Source organism: Lycorma delicatula, chromosome 4 (genome assembly GCF_047948215.1).
Source record: "Lycorma delicatula isolate Av1 chromosome 4, ASM4794821v1, whole genome shotgun sequence".
Taxonomy (NCBI): domain Eukaryota; kingdom Metazoa; phylum Arthropoda; class Insecta; order Hemiptera; family Fulgoridae; genus Lycorma; species Lycorma delicatula.
Genome location: NC_134458.1, coordinates 196,081,449 through 196,106,318, shown reverse-complemented (window position 1 = coordinate 196,106,318; position 24,870 = coordinate 196,081,449). Strand labels below are relative to the sequence as shown.

At 31.3% G+C, this 24,870-nt stretch overlaps 1 protein-coding gene across 1 annotated transcript in view; it reads left to right on the top strand.

The window, feature by feature from the left end:
* Positions 1-3,035: 3,035 nt before the first annotated feature.
* The window catches only part of LOC142322783 (uncharacterized), a 28,086-nt gene continuing 6,251 nt past the window's right edge, over positions 3,036-24,870 (top strand). The window contains exons 1-2 of the mRNA XM_075361860.1: positions 3,036-3,184; positions 24,564-24,679. Coding sequence (XP_075217975.1) covers positions 3,047-3,184; positions 24,564-24,679 — 254 coding nt within the window. The 5' untranslated portion in view covers positions 3,036-3,046. The remainder of the gene's footprint in view (positions 3,185-24,563; positions 24,680-24,870) is intronic.

Genomic DNA, 24,870 nt, shown 5'->3' with positions numbered 1-24,870 from the left:
TTTCTTTATTTATTTTCTTACCAATTAAAAAAACTTTACAGTTATTTGTAAACCAGTTAAAAAAAGTTGTAAAAATGAGCAAAAATCCAATTCTGTGTTAAGGCATTGTAAAGTGAAGTCATAAAATTTAAATAATAATATTTTTGGGCTGCTAGAAGAGAAGATTTTTTTTAAACTTTCAAAATATGATTTAAAAACTGTTCCTGCTCTGATAAAGCCTTATTTAGAAAAATATAATAAAACATTATTTAAGTGCATAGGTTGAAAGTATAAAAAGTTACAAAAATTAAGCAACTCTTGGTACATGTTTGCCCTAAAAGCAGTGTAATGTATTTTGGTTGTATGTATGTATGTTTATTTCACCATAGCAGCTCAATGACTGAACCGATTTAGATGTATGACTCCACGTTGGAATCCTTATGTTAACAGGACTATCATAGGCTATATAATATAAATATGCATATATATATATATATATATATATATATATATATATATATATATATATAATAGTGGAGATTTGCCAGTTGAAGCACAAACTTTAATTAACTCAGTTATTCAAATCAGTCAAATGAATAATATTACAAAAATAATAGAATTAAATTTATGTTAAATAAATTTAAAAGATTTTTGTTTAACAATAATGGGCTTCATGTGGGGACTGTGTATGAATCTAGAGTGGTGAGGTGTGGGAGGTTAGACAAATCATCACTCTCAACTGATAACAAACAGGGTGTCCATGGGACGCTATTTTGGGAGGTGCTATGGGGTGCTCTTATAATTTCTGCAAACAATTATCCGATTTTCAAAATTCAAACAGGGTATTTGTTAGTTGGTTGAAGGCTATCTTTTTCATGAATCAGGTTCACTCTTGATCTAATAGATCACAGTTATTTGGAAATGTTGTTGTATTTTCCCAACCAATTTTCAAAACTCAAATGGGTTATTTGCTACTAAATACAAAATCGTGATGGAAGCAAACCAGAACAAAAAGAGCAATGTTTGTCAACAATGTTTTTTCAGCAGTCATGTTTTTTAATATTTATATCTTGTTTTTAAATTTGTTTTACCTATATCTATTGTGAGGGTTGAAAACTGTTCCAAAATCAATAACAGTTTTTATAAAGATAAATAATAAATAAAAAATTAAGTTGGTATATTATTAAAACAGTAAAAAGATAGGAAGATTTATAGAATTTTAATGTGGGGCATATTACCCTCTAACTCACTATTAAAAGTTAAAATTTGTTCCTAAACTCTAATTTTAGGGAAAAAATCATTTCAGCTTGTTAAGTTAAAATAGTAAAAAGTATATAAAAATCCTGTTTTAAGTAAGGAGGTGTGATTTTATGAAGGTAAAAGAAGAGTTAATGTTCTTTCTTAGCATGTTTTTATAAGCAAAAATATGTGTATGTAAACACAAGACCGACTGATCCCTTTTGGGAGATCTCTTCATTGAAGGTATTTTAGAAATTAATAAAAATCAATTCGGTAATACACTCCAGTTTTTACGTGATATTCAAAATTAAACAGAGGACATTATAAACATAACCCATTTGAGATAAAAAATAAAATAAAAGGTTCTTTTAAATAGAATCAATTCCCTATTCAGCTATTACACCAGAATTCACGATGTATAAGCTAACTTTTATTAATTTACTGTTATTATTTATTATTAATCATTTTTATTATGTTTAGTGGAGGAAATAAAAACAGGCTAAAAATAATCAGTTTGCATTACAGTGTGCAAGCGTACTGCCGGGTTAATTGTCTGCAATAACTCAATTGTTTGTCAATGGATTTTCACAAATGAGGTGTCATTTTGTTCAAAATAAAATGCTTAATAAATTTTATCAAAAAAATAATTACAAAAATATTGAAGATTAAAAAATTAAGATGGCCGCCATTTAAAAATTGTTGAAGGTGGACGTTTTCAAAATTTTTTATTTTGTAGAACAGGAAACTAGTCTTAGATTTTCCAAATTTAATTAAAGTAGGTTTCCCTGTTCCTAAGAAATAATTTATTTTCTTGAATATCACAAAATGGCGCCCAGAAGGAAAACAAAGCAAAATAGGACTTATATCAATATGAACTTTTTTTGCTTATTTTGGTGTCCTGAATCAGTGCCTGACGTTCAGTGAATACGTCCCAGAACACTCTGTATAACAAGAATGGATTTTAACAAAAGGTTTCGCTAAGCTAGGTATCTGGTGTATATGAATTAATCAAAATTTTTATTTGTAAGTATGTACTGATGTTTACTTAAAATTTCTTATGATGGATTTTTACAACTTTGTTTATTAAACACTGAGAATTTCTTTTAGGTGTATACTTATCTCTGTAGACAAATTCATTTTATTGGGTGTCCACTTAATATAAAGTTTGATTTTATATATCAAAATTATGTATGACATGTTTTATTAATGTTTATTTAATTTTTTCTGCTTTATTTTATTAATTGATTTTTATAATCTTCCAAAAGTCTTCAGATATCTGGAATAGAGATCTTGTTCTGGGTTTCATAGGTTTCAGGTGAGTTTCTTGTTGATGTAATAATGATAAAGTACCTGTAGCTCAGTACACTCATGAATTACCTAGGCAGGATATGTTATTAATCACAGCTCAACAGTAAAATGTTGCTGGTGATAGTATGCAGGAACCATTACCATTAAAATGAAAGTGGTTTAACCAAATTTCAAACTACCAACCTCCTACACAGGAAGATTGGCACTAACCATCTGAGCCATACTTTTTTTTATATGGTAAATCAATTTAAAACAAGTATAAATTTTATTTTTGTTATCATATTTAATTTTTTTCTCAGTATCTTATTGATTTATTTAAGATTGAAGGAAAAGCCGTTCTTTCTTAAATGGTAGTGACTGTTGAGATAATATACTGTTTTCAAAGTGAGTTCTTAAAAGGGGCTTTGCCTTGTATCTGATTCATAATAAGTATATTTATTTAACAATTTTTTTTTAATCATTTATGCATAATTTTTGTGGATGTTTCTTTATAGCAGTAAATTGTTCTAATGTGCACAAGATGATGAAACAAAATTCACTCAGATATAAAGAACATTACCGATATAACAAGTACATTCAAATGGAAAAAACAGATAATGTAAAATTTTGTGATTCAAATGAGAAAATTGATTGCAGTGGGGACTGCTTGATTAAAAAGGTATGTATTTACTGGAATAAATTATTCCTTACATACTGGTATTTTTAAATTTTAATTATTATGTAATATCATAAAAAATTTAAAAAAAATATTTCTCTTATCATTCTGTGCCTGAAATTATATGTACAAACAAATATGTTATTTACAAGATGAAGTTTACACAATCCCATTTTTTTTCAATCATAAATTCTAAATATTCTCTGTACTGATTAATTTATGTGAGATTTTGTATTTTCATCTAATAACCCTCCAGTGGGGGCTTAGTTAAATAGTTTATGTCACATATTTCTAGAGATGTGGACAAGGGTTTACATTAAGAAAATCTGCGCCTGTTTTCAAGTATGTTTGAATTTCTGATGGAGAAAAAATTTTTTTAACAAGTATTTGAGTTAAAATGATTAGGTCAGGGGAAAAATGTTTATTGGAATGTTTTGATCCCGACCCTGTTAAAAATACATTGATAGGGAAATATAAAGGACTAGGGACAGAATAGATGCTATCTGCCTGGAAACAATTCTTCAAGTGGATTTATTTGAAAATAGAGCATAGCTTGTAAGAGACATGCTATGTCTCATTGAACTCTTTTTTTCTGAAGTTGTTTTCTAAGTTTGACAAAATTTTAATTAGATTTGTGGCCCAGGACATGAGAATTTAGAGGTACTGTGATTCTGTGTAATCTGATGAGGGTAGTTCTGTCTAAGGGTCTACCATCTACCTGGAGACTTTTCCATCTGTGGCACAAACAGCCCAATCAGGCACTATTTAGGTAAATTATGCTTCCTAATCATGTAAACCATTAAATTGAATTTGAAACTACGGAGTTTTTGTATAAATATCATTTACTGAAAAATTGAAAGATATTTTATTGCTTATAAAATAGATGTTTAAATTGTTACAGATAAAAAAAAAAAAAAAATTGTAATCAGAAGTATAATGAAATTTTTTTGAAAATGAGTTTCTGGAAATATTTTTTTTTTTAATTTTAGTCATTTTTTAACTGACTATCAACTCAGTGTAAATTGGTTTCTAGATATTCACATGATTACACGCACCAAAAAATCAAGCTTGTATCTTCATTTGCTACTGAGAAATTAAAAAAATAGTAAATTTCATCCATTTTACTCTTTAAACTCTGAATTTCAAAATATAGTTTCTTTGTGTGGATCTATACTGTAAGAAAAATGTGCATGCAAATTTTCATCAATTTATCTTCAGTAGTTTTTGCTTGGTGTTGATTATGAATTGCTCACGATATTTTGCTTTCAATTTCAGTAAGACCTCTATTGAAAATATCTATACGGATAAATATCTGGGGGAGTGGCTCACTAAGAAAAAAGCATGAGAATTTAATAGCTTGCCACCTAGCAGCCTGAATGAGATGTGGTGCTGCACCGTATCAGATTATTTATTATTTACATGTTTTAATAAATAATTTTTCATCTTAATATAGCCTATGGCACTCTGGATTACATAATGAAGCTACTGTTGAAATTTGATAGCAATTAGTTTAGTGGTTCTTAAGAATTTTGCTAACATACAAACAAATGTTTCTTCTTTATATAATAGAATTACCAGGATGAAAAAAATGTATTTATTTTTAATATACTAATTTCATTATCAAATTTTGGCAACCTAAGTTATTACAATTCTGTGTACAGCTAACCAAAATAAAGAGCTGGTTGAGCTAGATAACCACTGGCTTACATTCTTTAACAGGTTGACTGCCATACTGAAAAATGTAACATTTTCAAGGCTGCTACACTTATTTTGCTAAAAGTATCATCAGTTCTGCCATTTTTTTTCAATTTCAATAAAGGTGTTGTTACCCTATCACTAATTTTTGATGTCAATTTCATTTTGCACCTTTACTTTTTGAAATATTCAAAAATAAACTTGAGACATCAATTTGTGTCTCATAGCAACTGTGGATAACGAGACACCAATTGGTGTATCAGAATGTTTAACATATTTTAATTGACGTATATTATCTTTTACTTACTAACAACTGATTATATTAATTTTTAATTTTACGACTCCAGAATTGTCAATACTATTTTTATTAATCGCTATACTTTATTTTTAACATAAATTAATGAGTCACTCTCTTCTGTAATAAAACCACATTTTACACTTTTAATTGAGATTTTGAAAGGAAAATTTGAAATTAATATTTTTAAGAGTACTTGTTATTAAAATCTAACTAAACCTATTTTATCATATATACAAAAACCTTTTGCGAATTTCTCGCCTTCTCAGTTGTAATTTTTTTTTTTTTAAATTGTTCATGTCAAGTTACATATTACACAAACATTATCAAGAAAAATAAACATTTTTTATAAAAGACAATAAAAACTTCGTTAAAATCTTTTTTTAAATATAAATTATAAAAATCAATAATTTAATGTTAAAAAGTAAAATTAAATTTAACTATTTTTTAACAAAAATTAAAATAAAAAGTTGTATATATAAAAATATGACATCAATTGATAAAAATATTAAAACTATAATAAATAAATAAGTTACAATAGAATAAATATACATGTGACCTAGCTAGCCAATGTTATATTACTGTACAGATTTGAAATAGATTGAATTGTACATTAACAGTGTCTGAACAAGTGCTGCCATCTACCGCAGCTTTTATTACTTGTCATCCTCATACTCTTGTTTGTAGGTTGAGCAAATTAAATCTACATTATACTTTTATACATAAAATCTCTCTAAAATGTCTAAACCCTTATTATTATCATTCATATTATATTTTTTAATTTCTGATATTTCCAAATTTGTTTGAATATCAGATATAGAATGAGTATTATTAATGAGATGGTCAGAAACATTAGAGAAACCAGTTTTCCATTTTTATAATATCTAAAATGTTCAGAAAATCTAACTTTGAAAGATCTAGTAGGTTTTCCTGTACAAATATGGTCACAGTCATTACATTTTATTTTATAAATTCCACCCAAATTGTATAAACCATGGAATCAGTATGTTTACTGTTTTTTAAATATTTTATTATATGGTTATTTGTCTTGTATGCAGGCTTAAACGTATTTTTATCATAAATCTTTGTTATATTTTCAACAATGTTATCAGTATACACATATTTTAATTATACATTGTCATTTTTTGTGGCATTTATTTTTTGTGTATTAAACATGTATTATTGTTAATTTTTGATATTTTTTACTTTGTCATATGAAGTAAAGGAAGTATTATAATTGCGAAAAATATTGGTTTTCAGATTTCAACAGAAATATGCATTTTGATCATCCCTAAATCCATTTTGACTAGTTTTGGCATGACGTCTGTCTGTACGTTCATATCTACATATCTTGCATAACTCAAAAACGATTAGCCGTAGAACGTTTTGGATTTAGGACTTATGTAACATCTAGTTGTACACCTATCCTTTTGATTGCAATTGATTGAACCAAAAGTGTCTAAAAAAGCCCAAAATCCAAAAACATTTGGATTTTGGACTTTTCCTTAACCGCAGTAATAAGCCCACATTGAGAGCTTTTCAACGATATATCATAAGTGGTATTTATTCTCATTGGTTCCACAGTTCCACAGCAAATGAAATTTTAATTAATGAAATATTTGGATCTTATAACGAGAAGGCACATCGGTTCAAACCAGACTTCATTTCCTTTTTTTAACCTTTTTTTTTTTTAATTTAAATATATTGATGTATTAATAATTATTAACCCATGATTGTAAAAAAAGTTTTATGAAAATTTTCTCTCGCTTTATGTTCATCATCCTCTCTTAATCTTTTTATTCTTTCTTTGGTTTTAACATTTTCTTCCTCTTTGTATTTATTATCTCTTAATGTTTTTATTCTTTCTATGTTTGTGACATTTTCTTCCTTTTTATTCTTTCTTTGGTTTTAACATTTTCTTCCTCTTCATATTCATCTTCTTGTCATTTTTTTGAGATATATTTCTTCATGTTATCTTTACTTTTCCTGTATGAGCGTTTATTTTTCATTTTTGATTATTCACCAAGTAATCCAATAATAAAAACTGAATATTTTATACCATAAGGTCAAAATTAACAGTTGCAACCAGTATATGGGAGTTAAATGGAATAGTTTAAGTGTTATTAACTTTTATCTATATGACACCAGAAATCTGAAACTTTTGTTAATTAGCAACTCATAAAGATACAAATAATACTGATCTAGTAATACGAGTAATAAAGGGACTTTTATTTTATCCTAATTAATATATTAAATATTTCATGTAAGATTGATGAATTAATAATTGTATAAATATTTGATGTTAATAAAAATTAATATTTTAGCAATTGTGTAACTGTCTACTTTATTAAAGAATTAGAGGATTGTATCTCACTTTCAAATGAAATAAGTTTAAATGAAGTGCAGCAAAGAAAGTGTATATGGAATATAATAGGCATACAAGGAAGTCATGTAGTGCCTACACAAGACTGTTTTTTGTATATATTATCAACTAGGAATTCACCATCACCATTATATTCTATAATGTTTGCAATTTGTTTTATATCTACTTCTTTGTTTAAATTATTTTTATTTTCATTATATTATGTGTAATTAATTGTTCTATTAACCATGTTTGTATATGTATTAATTTTGTGTGACAACAGATTATTTGAATATTTATGTATTGCAGTTTTGTTGATTGTGGGTTTCCTATATACTGAAAATGATTATTTTTATTATTAATTTTGATACTAACATCTAAATAATTTATTGTCCTATTTATATCAGTTTCAAAAGTAAATTTCAACCCATTATGGAGTGAGTTTACTTTGTTCAAAATTATTAGATGTTCATTATATATAACAGGATTATAGACAACAAAAATATCACCAACATACCAAAATTAATACATATACAAACATGGTTAATAGAGCAATTAATTACACATAATATAGTGAAAATAAAAATAAATTAAGGAAAGAAATATATTATAAAATAAATTGCTATATATTATGGTTTTCATGAATCTTTAATTTGCTCAACCTACAAACAACAGTATGAGGATGACAAGTTATTAAAAGCTGCGGTAGATGGCAGCACTTGTTCAGACACTGTTAATCTACAATTCAATCTATTTCAAATCTGTACAGTAATATAACATTGGCTAGCTAGGTCACATGTATATTTATTTATTACAGTTTTAATATTTTTATCAATTGATGTCATATTTTTATATATATAATTTTTTATTTTAATTTTTGTTAAAAAATAGTTAATTTTAGTTTTACTTTTTAACATTAAATTATTGATTTTTATAATTTATATTTAAAAAAAGATTTTAACAAAGTTTTTATTGTCTTTTATAAAAAAAATTTATTATTCTTGATAATGTTTGTGTAATACGTAATTTGACGTGAACAATTTAAAAAAAAAAAATATATTACAACTGAGGAGGCAAGAAATTCGCAAAAAGTTTTTGTATATATGATAAAATAAGATAAATGTCATCCTATTTTATTTATTATTCTGCACTTAGGATGATCAAGTTCTTTAAATTTATATACTAGTACAGAAGAATATGGTTCTTAAAGGAATTGACTAAATGTATATATATATGTGTGTGTACTAGCAGGTTACCCGTTGCGGCCTCGCGCATGCGATACTTCAATTTTAAACATATTTATTGAATGCTTTGGAGTGATGCTTTTGCTTATTATGTTACTATGTTTGAAAGACGATGTCAGAAATAGGTAATAGAACTCCTGTTCTTATCACTCATAATCATCATAATTACTTGCGGGCTCCAAAAAAAAAGGTTACCCTAAAAAAAAGTTACCCTTTTTTCCCTGAACCCTCACAGGCCCAGTGCTTTTAAAAATCTACTAATAAATACTAAAAACTTCTTAATCGCATGTTATTTACAGAATTTATTTTAATAAATATTTAAATAACAAACATAAATAATAAAAAAACATTTAATAACAAATAACAAAAAATGAATATAAATATTTTAAGTATAATATAAAAATAAAATTATTGTAGAACTTCTTTGTAAAATATTTTAAGTATAATATAAAAATAAAATTTTTGTAGAACTTCTTTGTAAACTACATTAGATGTTTTTCCTTCTGGCGCCAAAATAAATAAACCTGAAGGGTTGCTGATTCTGGAGCATGCCACATAAAATTTCCCATGTGAAAAACAGTCTTCTCTAACACAATCACAGCAACTTGTAACATTTGACCTTGTGATTTATTTATTGTTATTGCAAAACATACCTTAACAGGAAACTGCATTCTCTTAAATTCAAATGGATAGTCAAATGATATCATTGGTATGTGAGGAATGAGCACCGATTCTCCTTTGGCAGTGATAATTTTAGCTTCAATAAAATTTTTTTGAAAGGCGATTATAAACAGTCTTGTACCATTGCATAACTTAGGTGGGCAAAGATTCCTCAGTAAGATAATTGGAGCACCAACTTTCAAAGTTAGCATGTGTGGTGGAAACCCAGGTGGATTGAGAGAATTGAGAAATTCAACTGGGTAATTAACTGCTTCATCGACTTCCAATACTGAATTAATGGATCTATATTTCATCCTTTCTGGGAAAGATGATTGAAATGATTCTAATAATATTTGATTTATTTTTAGCTGCTGTTTCATTTTTTGAAGTCAAAATGGCTTTTGCATAGCCAGTTCATAGATTTTTTTCTGAGGTTTCAATTATCCGGATATATTCTATCAGCTCTTTTAAAGTACTTACTACTGTACCTAATGATGCAGGTAAAGTAATTTTTCCTTCAGATTCAGAGAATTTGCCATCTTATATTTTTAAGAGAAGCTCAGAAAACTGTCCAGCAGAATTGTCTCCTTTTAGGTTTACTCTCATATTTTTAGTAAGAGAGAGTTTTACTATATGAGGCCACAGATATGAAGTCTTGATACATGCCTCTACATCGTTGGCTTGAGTTCCTCTAGGCACTACTGGTAGAGTTTGATGAAAATCTGCAGTTAAAAGGACAGTAACTCCTCCCATGAGTGTATTTGAATTTCTGAGATCTTTGAGACAGTTATTTAGAGTTTCAATCCCTTTCTTGTGTGGCATTGGACACTCATCCCAAGTAATTAATTTACATTCTTGTAAAATCTGCCATATTAGACTGTTTACTGATGTTGAATGTAGGAGTTTTGATATTATTGAGATTAAGTGGTAGTTTGAAAGCTGAATGTGCAGTCTTTCCTCCACTTAATTGCGTAGCCAGATGATGCGACAGCCAAAGCAATGCCGTGAGTGCTTCTTACTTTAACCAAAAAAACATTAGTCAAGAAAGTTTTCCCTGTTCTACCAGAAGCACCTAAAAAGAATACAGCTCCTGAATTTGATTCAATGCTGTGTATAACTTGATTGTAGACAGAACGTTGTTCATTTGTCAAAGATGGTTCATTATCCAATACAAACTTGTTCAAAGCCATAACATCATAATTGGTTTCCCTCAAATATTCTCTGTTTGTCAAAATTCCACCAAGTCTTAATGATACTGGTTAGCCATATTCTTTTAAACTTTCACCACCTAAATTTAAAACAAAATCTTCAAGTAATATTAAACATCTATTATATATTTCATCTTCTGTTACATTATTTTCCATATGCTGTCTAAAGTACTGGTGCTTAATATCCTCTGAAAGATTTTCTTTGTACTTATTCCAAATACTTAATGCATCTGATAAATGACAAAATATCAACATTACACAAAAAAGTTCTCGCATTTTGTAAGGTGAACGGCATAGTGCAGCTTCTGCTAAGGTAAAGTTCCATTGTTGGTCATCTTCTAATAAGCCATGTGCCTTGCATGCAGCTTTAAATGTTGGATACTCAATATTATTTACAGTTTTTAAGTGTTTGTACAATGTTGGTTCTCTAATGTGATGTAGGAGAAGATGAAGATGATAACATTCTACATTATTAGGGTGCATAGTATATACTCTTCTCAAAGCTGGGTCCTTTTTGATTCCTTGCCAACCTTCTACATCCTCTCTTCTGTTTACGGCGAACAAATTTATTGTTCTGCCAAGTATAGTAAGAAGGTACTTGAGAATAAAGAAGGGCTTTCGCAAAATCATCTGTTTCACATAATTCAAAGAACACCTGAAGAGTTGTTTTAGGTGGATTAGATAGCCTCTGCATCATGTTACCTGTTGTAAAGTACACACGTTGTCCGTTTTCCAGGTGAGTTATGGTTGGATATCTATCATGAATTGGAAATCCTAAAATTCTCCAGACTGCTTCTGAACTACTGATGTACGACCACATTCATATATTTTTATTTGATCAATGTCAGCATGTTTCTCCAAACCAAAAGCTGCTTGATCACTGCCCTTATTGGTGTACTTACATATGTACTTTATAGATTTAACTGAACTGGTGATTTCAACACCAACTGGTGATGTGTGCGTTAAAAGTTTGTAATAATACGGGGTTGTATGGGACAACCAATCTGTTGTCTAAATCCATTGAATAATATTTACTTTGAAACCTCCGTCATCTGTGGATCGTTTTCTATATTTTGGATAACCATCCTCGCCTCCTTTTTGAGTTTTGTGAAGTAACTTTGCTGGATAACACTTGGTACAGACACTGTTTTTCATGCAAGGTGATTTTTTATTCAAAAGCCTACACGGTCCAAGCATCATGTTGGCTTTCACTATCTCATGTAATAGTGGATCCGTATCTGGATTTGGAATTTCAGCACACTTGAATTTATCTATTATATTATATCTCCTCTAATTTTATTTTGTAACCAGAGTAATATGTGAACATGTGGCAGACCTCATTTCTGCTATTCAATTGAACGCATAAAGCATTTCATACTTCCAAAAAGTTCTCCTTTTTTCTAATAGGTCCATTAACTCTTTAACTTTACGATTAAAAACTCTTGCAATGATATTTGGACGATGATAATGCTTGTGCCCAGGTAATAATGCTTTTTGAATTTCTTTCCATTTGGGATTGCATGTAAAAGTTATGAATAAATCCGAACTGCCATAATGTCGAACATATGTCAGTCTATCTTGAGCTCGTTCATGCATATATCGTGGACCTCCTGTGAAAGATGATTGCAAAACCACGACTTTACTTAGTTGATCTGCTTGAACGTCTTGTCTCCCTATTGCATCTTTTAAATGAATATAGTTATCTGCCCTAAGCTTTTTTTGATTGCATCTTATGAAATTTAATCTTTCAGTTTCTATTTTGGCGTACATATCGACTAAATACTGGTTAAATAAAGCACAGTAACATAGCAAATGAATATTTTCTCCTTCTCTTACCATGATTCTATATCCGTAAAAACTGGCAGCAGATACTGACTTACTCAAAGGAAGTTTTGTTGTTGGATCACATTGAAAAATATCTATAGAATAACTGTCTTCTCTGTAACAAAACAAAAGTGGATATTGTAGTGCATCCTAAGATTGATGAAGTTCACTGATATGTTGCAGTCGATTATCATGACTTTTAATAACAATATCTCGTTTTTCAAACTGCTGTCCAACTATTACTAAAGCTACTTCATTATACGTCACAGCATTATAACAACCTCTGTGAGCATTTGCAGGTTTTCTGTCTGCACAAATCACCACTTGAAATTTTTCGCAATTCTTTGGTACTTTATCCATGGTAGTTTTCAAGTCTCTTATGTACTTATTTTCTTTGTGGAGCATATCTTGCAACTGTTTCACCAATCCTCGTTTGACTTCTGGATAGTTAGAGCATCTAAGTTTAACTTCTTTTTCATCTTCACAACAAAATATATTTGCAAAAATTTTGCCTCTTCTTGAGAATGTAGTATCAAACTGCCACATAAATGGTAAACTTGGCCTTGCACTTTAAAAGTTGGCATAAAACCTTCTTCAACAATCTGCTTAGCACTAAAAGATGTCATCTGAAAACAACCATTAAGTGACCACGGCCACTTTATTGACCATAGTAGAAAATAAGTGGCCATGGTCAGGGTGATCACAATTTAATAAGGCACATAAGGTTCAGGTTATGGTTTCAAAGGTTCTAGCTGTACTCTTCCAGAATTGCAACACATGCCAGGTGTTTCACCTTTCCATTTAAGAGCATAACAAAACTGACAATTTTCAGTCATAACTCCAGTGTCATTTTTATCATTTATATTAGAATCATAAGTCAAACCAGACGGTCTTTTATTTTTCCTTCGGCGCAAATGATTTTCTGTACGAATCTTGCACTCATCGATTTTGGGATGCTCTACGAACTTCAGCATGACTGCTTTGATACGTAGCTGCAGCGGCTCTATGTACTTCTGGATGCCTATTTTGATAGGCTACTACTGCAGCTCTATCTATGGACCTTCGAATGATTTTGTTGATACTTTTTCACAGCTATTCTATTACAGGGTGTCCCATATAAAACGTAACCCATCAATCACTCATCCATGAAATTTCAAAAGTCAAACTTACTCCCTTACTTGTTACTGAAATGGACTCGTCCAACATCTGAACATCGCGGCGACGCAGTAGAACACTACCGATAGTAGCAACAATGCAATCATAACGTTCACTGTAATGCTAGAGACAAGATGGTGTTTTCGCTAGATGAACGTGTTTTCATTGTTGAGTCGTACTTCAGTACGAAATCAGTGGTTGCAGTGAAAGATTTGTTTCGCCATACGTACCCAGATAAACCAGCTCCTAACAAAACATCAGTATTAAGGTTAGCTGCAAAATTTAGAGAGAGATTGGTTCTGTTAATAACAAGGAACACAAAAGATCTGCGTCAGTGTTGAATACAGATACAGTCACTGAAATCAAAGACCGATTACTCGCCTCGCCAAATAAATCGATCAGACGTTTGTCTGCAGAAATTAATTTGCCTAAATCAACTGTTCATCGGGCGACCATACAATTACGACCTTATCGCATTCAAACGGTTCATCAACTTCTTGAGCCCGACAAAGAAAAACGGCTACAATATTGTCAACTGTTCCGTCGGTTTCTGCGTGAGGGAATTAACGTTATGGATTCGTTATTTTTCACTGATGAAGCACGGTTTGGATGGCTACGTAAACAGCCAAAACAGTTGAATTTGGAGCGCTGAAAATCCCCACGTTTATCACGAAAAACAATTACACCCGCAGAAGTTGGGCGTGTGGTGCGCGATATCGCGGAAGAAAATAATGGTCCTATTTTTTTCGAGTACACCATTAATGCAGAACGATATCAGGATATTTTATTTCAGTTCATCGCACTCTTGGAAGAGGAAGACAGACACTGCTGGCTACAACATACGGTGAGACATCGCACTACGCAGGTTCAACTTATGATTTCGTTGAGGAATTCTTTGGTAATCGTGTTATCGGTCGAGGCTTGTGGCCACCAAGATCTCCAGATTTGACTGCACACTTGAACAATTGAAAGTCAATATTGAACAAGCTGTATTAAATATCCAGCTACAAACTTTTAAAAAAGTTGCAAGAGACGCTGTAAAAAGAATTGAAGCTTGTATTCAAGAAGATGGCGGCCACTTCCAAAATTTACTCTAAATGGATGGTAATAATAAAAATTATATTTACATTTACACATACCTTTTTATTATTTCAATACCTACCAATATAAGGTTGGGTTGCGTTTTATATGGGGCACTCTGTACCTTATGGGTTGACTTGTGCATACTTTTTCGCCGCTTTTTTGACTTGATCCTTTTTATTCTGTCCGTGAACCTCGCATGACGCTTTTTATTATTTCTAACAGGAATAGTTGAAGTAGAATTTTGTGAAATGTTGTCTTCTAAATCAGGCAAATATACATCGAAATGACCACTATTAATATTTCCAGTAAGACGCAATCTTTTTACGGCAATGTGTCAGTACCAAATTTCCAATAAAGATTGGAAAAAATAAAAATGGAAATATCTTACCAGCTGCAACTAATTCGCAATAACCACCGTAGACTGAATGAATTGTCATTTTGCGTACATATTCCTCACAAGTTGGAAAGTTGTCACCATTTAAAGATTTGTAAGGCATATGAGCAAAATCAATCCAATGATCAGCCATGTACAAAACGATTGTGTTTTGTACTTCCTGACATTGTTCTTCATTACTGAATAAGTGAAAAGGAAGTGCTCGACACAGGCATGCACCATCTCCTTTGATAGGTTAACTGTTTGGGTTATTGACATGTCGTTGACAGTTATCTTTTCAATTGACATGTTTATTCACTTTTTGAAACATTACACTAACCTGTTGACTCAAAAAATCATATGACTGTTTTTTTCTTAAATGTTTATAAATGATTGGTAGGAAGAAGCAACACCAACAAATAAGACCCAGAAGAAATAAACAATAAATAACAACATAAATAATAAATTTAAATTAAATTATTGATACATTTTACTACCATAATCCATCAATTCAATATAGATTGATTTTAAAACACAAATTTTTTCAACATAAATAAATCGATACTGAAAATACTATCGTTTACATTTGAACCCCTTAAATTCAAAATTTTGCAAAATCCTTTCCTTGTGCACGCCTACTTAAAGATACGAAGTTACCCTGAAAATTTCAAGTCTCTACCTACAATAGTTTTGGCTGTACGTTGATTGAGTCAGTCAGTCAGTCAGGAAATTCTCTTTTATATATAGAGATATATACAGCAGCTGCAACAATCCTTTTAAGCTATCAACCATTGATATTGTGTCATCCTTATATTTTTAATTATTATGACAGTAGTATTTACTATTATTTCCTCTGAAATAATTAAAGCTTCAATAAAAATTGATTTTTAAATAAGTATTGAACAGAATCAGAGGCAAAATGCAGAAAACACAAAATATTATTAGATATACCTACTTTTTTTTAACATTAGCTCACTGGTTCTAACACAAATTTGCTAGAAAACTAATTTCTCCATCATCGATTCCCACCCTCATCAGTACTTTATGATGCCTGATTCCATCATAAACCTTTCATAATGTATGAAACACAAATGCACTCCTGGTTAATATCCCTATACCTTTGTACCAATTCCTGAACTCTGAAAGTTGTCTTTTTAGTTTTTAGGCCATCTCTGAATTCAGACGGATAGGTTGACATATCTTCTTCAGTATATGCTTTCATGTAACATAGACAAAAATATATTTAAAATGTGATGCCTGAAACTAAATTTACAATATTCTTTGCAATCCTTATTGCCGCGAGTCTTCTTTGGCAATGTAACAAACATTTAAAACAGCCAATCAGATGGAATATAACGTAACTTATATACTTTAGTGACAAATTCTGTCGCACACTATCTGTTAATAAAAACTCCTTTAGACTCTTTATTGTATTTCATGGGGGAGTATGCTTTTCTGTCTTTAAAATTTTGAAGAACTTGATTTATGATATTTTCTGAAGCTTTGCATCCTTCTTTATTGGTTGGTCCTCTTTCTCTTTTTATGTTTAGCCTCTGGAACCACCCCCATGGTATTACTTCAGAGGATGTTGTGTATGAATGTAAATGAAGTGTAGTTTTTTGCAGTCTCATGTCGACCGTTCCTAAGATGTGTGGTTAATTGAAGCCCAACCACCAAAGAACACCTTTATCCATGATATAGTATTCAAATCTGTAAAAAATTAACTGCCTTTACAAGGATTTGAACCTCTCAACTTTATAATCAGCTGATTTGCGATGACGATTTCACCACTAGACCAACCCAGCAGGTTTGTTGGTTGGTCGTTTTAAAACATTACATATGTCAAGTACCACAGTTAATTAAAGACAACACGATATGAGCCATTTTTTTTTCAAACATCTTATGCTATGTTTAATAAATAAAATGAGAAGTAGTGTTATTTCCTTCTGCTTCATTGAACCAAATATATGATTGTATATCAGCATGGTAAGCCTTCATGCAGGAGGTGCTCAGCCCTACAAATGATCCTTTCACTATTCAGAACTCTTTTACTTAATTTTTTTGCTCTAGAAAAATCTATGCTGACTGGGTCAAATAGTGTAAAGCAACAAATTGTACCCTTTTTTGTTATGAAGCAATGTATTATGTACACTGCATCAGCTGAAAAAAATTATATTAAAATAAATTACATTCAGTTTTTTTTCTTAAAAATGAATAGTTAAAATATGAGGGTTATTTTTTTTTCAAGGTCCGATTGGTCATGAACCACAGTGAAAATAAAAAAAAATTTATTTGTAACAAGTACTTACATAGTTATGCTATTTCTCTACATAGTCGCCACTGTGATTTAGACATTTGTCGTAGCGTAGTACCAACTTTACAATACCCTCGTCATAGAACGGAGCCGCCTGTGTTTTCTGCCATGTTTCTATGCTGGTCTGTAGCTCGATGTCTGTGCCAAAATGTTGTCCTCCTAGGCAGCATTTCAGGAAACGAATCACTCAATACAGAAATTGTGAACCGACGATTTTCTTGAATTGCCTCATCCACTCGCTCAACGAGATCATCGGTTCACACTCGCTTCCTTCCCTGACTGCCTGCACCATGAACATCTGTACGTCCTGCTTTAAAGTTCCTGCATCATTGTCGCACTTTGCTGTCACTCATTGAAGTTTCACCGTACACATTACTTATTCGTCTATGAATTTCAGCCGCATTACACCCCTCAGCCTGAAGAAATCGAATTACCGCACGCATTTCACACTTGGCGGGAGATGCTATTGTTGTAGACATTTTTACGTGCTAGCTGCGTGTTCAGAACTAAGCTAAGTGACGCGGCATGATTGAAGGCCATACTAGAGACGCTGCGCAACACATATGCGCAAAGGTTAATCCGATTTTTGCACGGGTTTTTATTTCGCGACCGATCGGACCTTGAAAAAAATAACCGTCGTAATTTTGATAACTGACTGTCATGAAAAAAAAATATTACAGGAGATAAATTTTTATCTCCTGCATGATTATTTTTTCTTTTTAAATTTGTTTTAAGCTTTCCCTTTTCTTAATTAGTATGATGAAATGTGATTAAAGTTATCTTAAATAGAATTGAAAGGAACTTGCGTTTTACTACATTGAAGTATTAAAAGAATTCCTTCTTCAATGGTGTAGATGGTGTTATTTTTAATTGAGCCTGTTGTAAAACAGACTCAGTTCCTAAACAATTGTGTTTAAAATACTATTTTAATATGGTAGTCTGATAGTAGATTAGTATGTTTAAAAATTGGTTAAGTTGATAAAGTTGAGATCTTTGCTTTACGTGATTCATGAAAATTTTCCATGTTTTGGTTAACATTTTTGTTGTTCTGTTTTTATAAGGTGATTTAATTCTGTACTCTTTGCATCTGACTTATGTTATAGTTTGGATTTCTTTGTTCTTGTTGTGTTAATTAGGACTTTTGTTTGAATATTATTAGTAATATCAATATATTTAGTTTGGGATAGTCCAGGTGAGGTAAGACTGCACAGGCTATTACTAAGGCTGGACTTGATGAATCCTCTCTCAACTCAGGGGAGGAGGAGGAGGAGGTCACACCAGTGACCTCTGGGGTGTCACAACACCTGGCGTTAAAAGTGATTGATGAGTTTTAAAAAATGACTGGACAGGTGGTGGTATAATTCCTTTAATGAGAGCGTTTGAAGAAAAGTTTGATACTCTGATAGAATTTCTTGTTAACCCGAAGAGGAGTGGTTTGAATATTCGGGGTAAGATTCCTCCTGAAGTAAAGGAGTTAAAACCATTTTTTGATTTTCTGGTTGCAGGTTATGAGAGGTTGGCTGCTAAGCCAGCTGAGCTTAGAGAGTGTTGCTGTGGGAGACTGTTCCCGCCCCTGTTCCAGTTCTGCAGTCAGCAGTGCCTCTGTGTAAATGGTACGCTGAGGTATTAAAAGTAAAGTGGGAGGTTAGTTTGTCCTGGAAACAGCCTGAGGTTTTGTTTGAGCTAATAAGACTACAAAAGAGATGGACGAGTTTCAGGTCGTCCTTAAACAAAAGAGGTCAAGCCTGAAAATTCAAAATATAAAAGAAACAAATAAGAGGTTAAACATTATTGCTGACAACAAAGAGACTGTGCAGGTCATCAATCCTGATTTTGGTCTTAATTTTAATACCGTGAGTATCCTTTATAAGGGCATCTGTGAGGCAAGTATGCTATATGCGACAGTTGGGTGTTGTACATAATGTTCTGTACAGTGTTCAAAGTATGAGTTGATACACCTAGACAGACAGATGCACTATCTGTTAGCTTGATATTATTGGGTCGGCAATGGATCTCCATGTCAGTTGGTGAAACCAGGCCAAATGGATAATACTTAAGAGTTTCATACACTATTTGGCAAAAGAAAGGTTTGCCAATGGCATTTAGGGTGCTGCCTGGGTTTTGTGCATTCTTTTGTTTGTTTTGTAGTTGCAAAGTTTTTGTTATTATTATTATTGTTGTTATTATTGTGTTTTATTATAATTGCGTGTTGAACTCATTTCTTTTACCTTCAGGTAGGTAGTAGATTTCAATTCCTTTTCTAATTTTGTTTATTCAGTTTTGTTTGAGACTAACATAGGATGTGCTTTGTATTTAGTTTTGTTGTTTTTTAGGGATAATAGTATACCGACGGGATGTCACATGTTGCATTCACAATAGTGGCATCCTGACTGAGGCAAGAACAGGGTTGAGAGATGCCTTTTGCTGAGGTTTTGAAGATGACCTTCAGTAAAGCCCATACGGGCTAGGTATGGAGGGGGTGGCATGATGACTGCAACTGTCACATTGGAGGGGGGGGGGGTTCTTTCCCTACGGTGTCAGGTTGAATCTTGTTTTTTATTTTGAAATTTCACAGTAAATTTCTTCTGAAGATAATGGCAGTTTTGAATGAATTCTAAACATATAGAATTTACATATTATGTATATAAGCATATATGAGGTGCGACAATAAAGTAATGAGACTGATGTGAAAAAAAATGTTGCTTACCGTTTTAGTCATGTTTAGTGTTGTCTCCTTCAAGGTAGTTCTCCTCTGATTGCACACACTTATTCCAGCGCTTCTGCCATTGATGGTAACATTTCTGGAACTCATCTTCTGTAATATCCTCCAAGACCCTCGTCACAGCTTTTCGGACATCTTTTTCTGTTTGAAAATGGTGTCCCTTGACTGCCATTTTGACTCTTGGAAATAGAAAAAAGTCGCACGGAGCGATATCTGGTGAATAAGGTGGCTGTGGTAGTACTGAAATTTGTTTTGAGGTTAAAAATTGCTGTACTGACAGAGCAGTATGGGATGGCGCATTATCGTGATGCAGAATCCAATTATCAGCAATGTTGGCATGGACACGAAGAACTCGTTTACGAAGTCTTTCTAAAATTTCTTTGTAGGAATATTGGTTTACTGTTTGTCCAGGAGGCACCCACTCTTTATGAACAATTCCCTTGGAATCGAAGAAGCACACAAGCATGCATTTCACTTTTGACTTTGACATGCAAGCTTTTTTTGGTCTGGGTGATCCCTTTGAGCACCATTGCAAACTTTGGCATTTTGTCTCTGGATCGTATTGAAAAAACCAACCTTCATCACCAGTGATAACACGGCTCAACAAATCTGGATTGATTTCCGTTTGCTCTAACAGATCGGCTGTTAGAGCATATATATGTTAGCCTCACATATTATGTATTTCTAAATGTGTTATTCTGTGTGTGATCAATTTTGTTCTGTGTTCTATGTAGCATGATTTCTATAAGTATGAAGATTTATTATTATGTTAATTGCTGTTTGACCATTAGCCAGTTGATTATAATAACTGCTCATCCAAATATTTATTTTAACATTAGAAAAGACTTTTATTTTGAAAAAAAAAAACTTATTCTCTTTTGTGTCTTGCTGAATATTTTTATTTTTATAAGTGTAATAACAATTTAATTCTCTTTTAAACAAAAAAGATCATTCCTTTTTAAAACTTCTAGTGACTCTCTTTCAATTTATGTTAACATTTTACTTTTAGAAGATCTTTTTACATCTGCTTATATGCCTTGATCAAGCAGAGTTAATGGGTTCTAGAAAACTGTTGTTAGCAATTTCTTTCTTTAAAATGCAAAATGCTGAAGCATTTTTAGGATGATAAAATAACCAGGAAAAAGGATTTGGATTCCCTTCACACATCTATTTTTTTAAATTAAATTTTTATTTTGATGTTTTTTCAATTTTTTGTTATAGAATTAAACGTTTTGTGTTTTTATTGTTTCTTAGCATACAGCATTTATATTATAAAGTTGTTTAATAATCACACATATATGTTAAAGGATTTCTTTGAGAAATAATAGTAACAATGATTCAGAGCAACACAATAATTTGTGTACCTCTGAACTTTTACATCATTAAAACATCACACTCTTGACTATGCAAAGTAAAAGGAAAACTGTGAAGCTTTGACTAAAAAAAAAAAAAAGAGTAATTTTAAGTAAAAAAAGCTTTTTTATAATTAGAAAATAATGCTATTAAAGGAAAACAAGTATGATTCTGAAAAACTGATCTCTTATGTAATATGTGTGTAGTGAAAATAATATTTCTGTAGTGGAAGTAATGGGGGAAACAATGGTACAAGTTGACCTAGCACTGGTTTAGCTTTAATGTGAGGCTCAACTCATATGATGGGATTGATTGGTTTGTGAAGGATTTGATGTATACATTTTACAAAGGGCATTTAAATTTATAACTAGTAATAGAAAAGTGTGGCTGTTAACCAGTTCAAGACACCTTTTTAGAAAGTTTGCGATTAACTTTATGGAATTTATGTTTAACACACAAAGTCCCTAGTTTTCTGGTTCAGAAAATTGATTAAAAAGTCCCAATTCGACATCTTTAACGATTAAAGAATTATGTAGGTAGATCCAGTTTCCTGTTAGGTTTTCTAAAAAAATAAAAGGTACTTTAAGAGTATCTAAAAAATATATGAAAATGTTTTGTGCAACATAAAAATTATTAAATTTGTTCTGGTGGAGTTCTAGTTTAAGCGTTTTTTTAAAAATAAAATTCTTCATCTTTTATGTAAATTATACTATTTATATATATATTTTTTTTGAGATTTGCCGGTTGAAGCACAAACTTTAATGAATTTAATTGATGAATTCTGAACTGTGAGTGTTTTACCACTGTGTGAGCTGGGTTTGAACTGACGATTATGAACATCTAAAAATCAATTTCTAGATAAGGGTTGCAAAGGTATATGGTGCTGTGTGTGGCTCAATCACCACAGCCACTACCACCGTTACTGCATGTGTGATTGGCTGCACTTGCCTCTGGTTACTTGATAATAAACATAAAATAAAAAGATTGATCGTTACAGGAAACTCAAGTAAACATATAGCGTTGGCGAAGCTGCACTGGGGAGCTAGTATATATACGAGGCTCAGCTGATAAATTTTGCACACTAGCGTGTAACATTGAAACAAAAGATACTATCGAGTTGGGCATAGCAGCACATGATAGCTATAATCCTCCTCTACAAACGTGTGATAATGTGTTGAAATTCGTTTACCGGTTTGTTTTCAGTAGTAGTTAAAATGGAGTCGAATACGATCAATATGTCAACATGGTTAAAACTGTGCGCAGTGATAGAATTTTTAACAGCAGAAAATATGAATCCTATGAATAGTTTTCATCACTTAAGAGCAGTTTACGGTAGTGAAACTGTTGACAGGAGTACTGTAAATAGGTGGATGTTGAAATTTCACGAATGTGAAGCTGGTAAAGCGACAATTGAGGACACACCTTACAGCAGGCGACCAGTTTCTGTGACTGATGAGAAACATCAAAAGGTTGTGGACAATTTACTTCAAAGTGACCGGCAAATTAAGCAATTGGGTTACCGTAAAATCTGTGCACAAAGGATACTGTGCAAACTGACGGACGAACACAAGCAGTGTCATGTTGAATGTTATGAAGAACAGTGCTATCGTGCTGAAGGAAACGACTTCCTTTTCAATATTGTGACCAGGGATGAGAGTTGGTACATTATTACGACCTGGAAGAAAAAAGGCAAAGCATGGAATACAGACATTACTAATCGCCAAAACCCAAAAAACTCAAAACTCAAGCCTTGGCGAAGAAACTCCTTTTGACGGTGTTTTGGGACGCCAAACACGTTTATGTGACTGAGTATCTGGAACATGGGATGACTGTGAACTCCAAACGATACATTGATTGAGATGTTAAGTCACCTCAGATGATGAGTATGTCACGCTTGAAAGACCACCATGCCCATAATCTTGCAGATGACAGTGCACAGGCTTACACATCGCTCGTCACTACATAGGCTCTCCGCAAGCTGAAGTTTGAGTCTATTCCACATCCGCCATTCTCGCTGAATTTGGCTCCATGCAACTTACAGTTCTTCCCTCATCACAAGAGGGATCTCAAAGGTGGTTACACCACTGACAATGAGGTGAAGGAAGCTGTAGCTACTTGGATCTGAGAAAGACTGCCAGAAATTTTCAATGACAGAATGTAAAAACTTGTCATATTGAAAAAAGTGTATCACTGTAAACAGGGATTAAATTGACAAATAAATACTGCATTTTGTAGCTAAATTATTGTACTTTATTCTTTTTTTATTTCATTACAATATCTCTTTTCATTCCCATGCTATGCATATATATATATATATATATATGTCAAATTTATCCGCCGAGCCTCGTATCTTTTGAAAATTCATATAATTCATCAACATATTGAGCACTGTGCTGATTAAATTCAAAAAACAATAACAAAAAACCGAAAAAGACTAATACTAATAGTCGACTTTCACAGGATCCCACATCATCAGTCAGTACATAATTCTATAATTACATCAACAAATAACAAAAAAAAACTTAAAATTTCTTTTTATTGTTTAAAATTGAAAAACACATCAAAAATTTAAAAAAAATATAGATGTACTAAGGGAATTCAAATCATTTTTCCTGGCAGTTTCAGCATTTTGCATTTTAAAGAAAGAGATTGCTAACAACAGTTTTCTAGAACACATTGTACTTTTTTGTTCAACAGAAGTTATTTTTAGTTGGAACATTACCCTAAAAATATTTAAGAAAAAATCCATTGGTTTAGATAGTTAGAAACAAGAGATGTAAAGAAAAGTTAAAGTTTAAATTTTCTTTTTTGTTATTTGTTGTAATTATAGAATTAGGTACCAACTAATGATGTGGATCCTGTGAAAGTCAATTATTAGTATTATTTTTTTTAGGTTTTGTTATTACTGTTTTTGGTGGTTGTGTTGTTTTTTTTAATTTGTTTATTTATCTTCATCTAAAATATGTCTGATGTTTAAAATAATATCTTTTATTATTTTTTGCCAAACTGTATTTCAAAGTCTGTATTCTTCTTATGAATTATAGTTTTTACATTTATTTGTTTATTTTGTTTTTTCAATAATTTTTTTTTTCAGGATTGTCAAAATGAAAACAAGGAATGTAAATGTCTTGAGAGATATAAAAAAATCGAAGAGCAAAAACTTAAATTTGGTTGTAAAAATTATTATATGGAAAGAAAACAATGGTGGTGGTATTTTATGTGTAGTGTTTATACAAATTCACCATTCATTGGAGAGTTTTTTAAAGAGAAAGATATAATTAATTCTGTTGATGACATTAATGAATTATTAAAATTTAATAAAAAAGATTTAATATCGTTTCAAATGAAATATGATAATAATTATTTTAATAATTATAAAAATTATAATTATGGTAAAATAA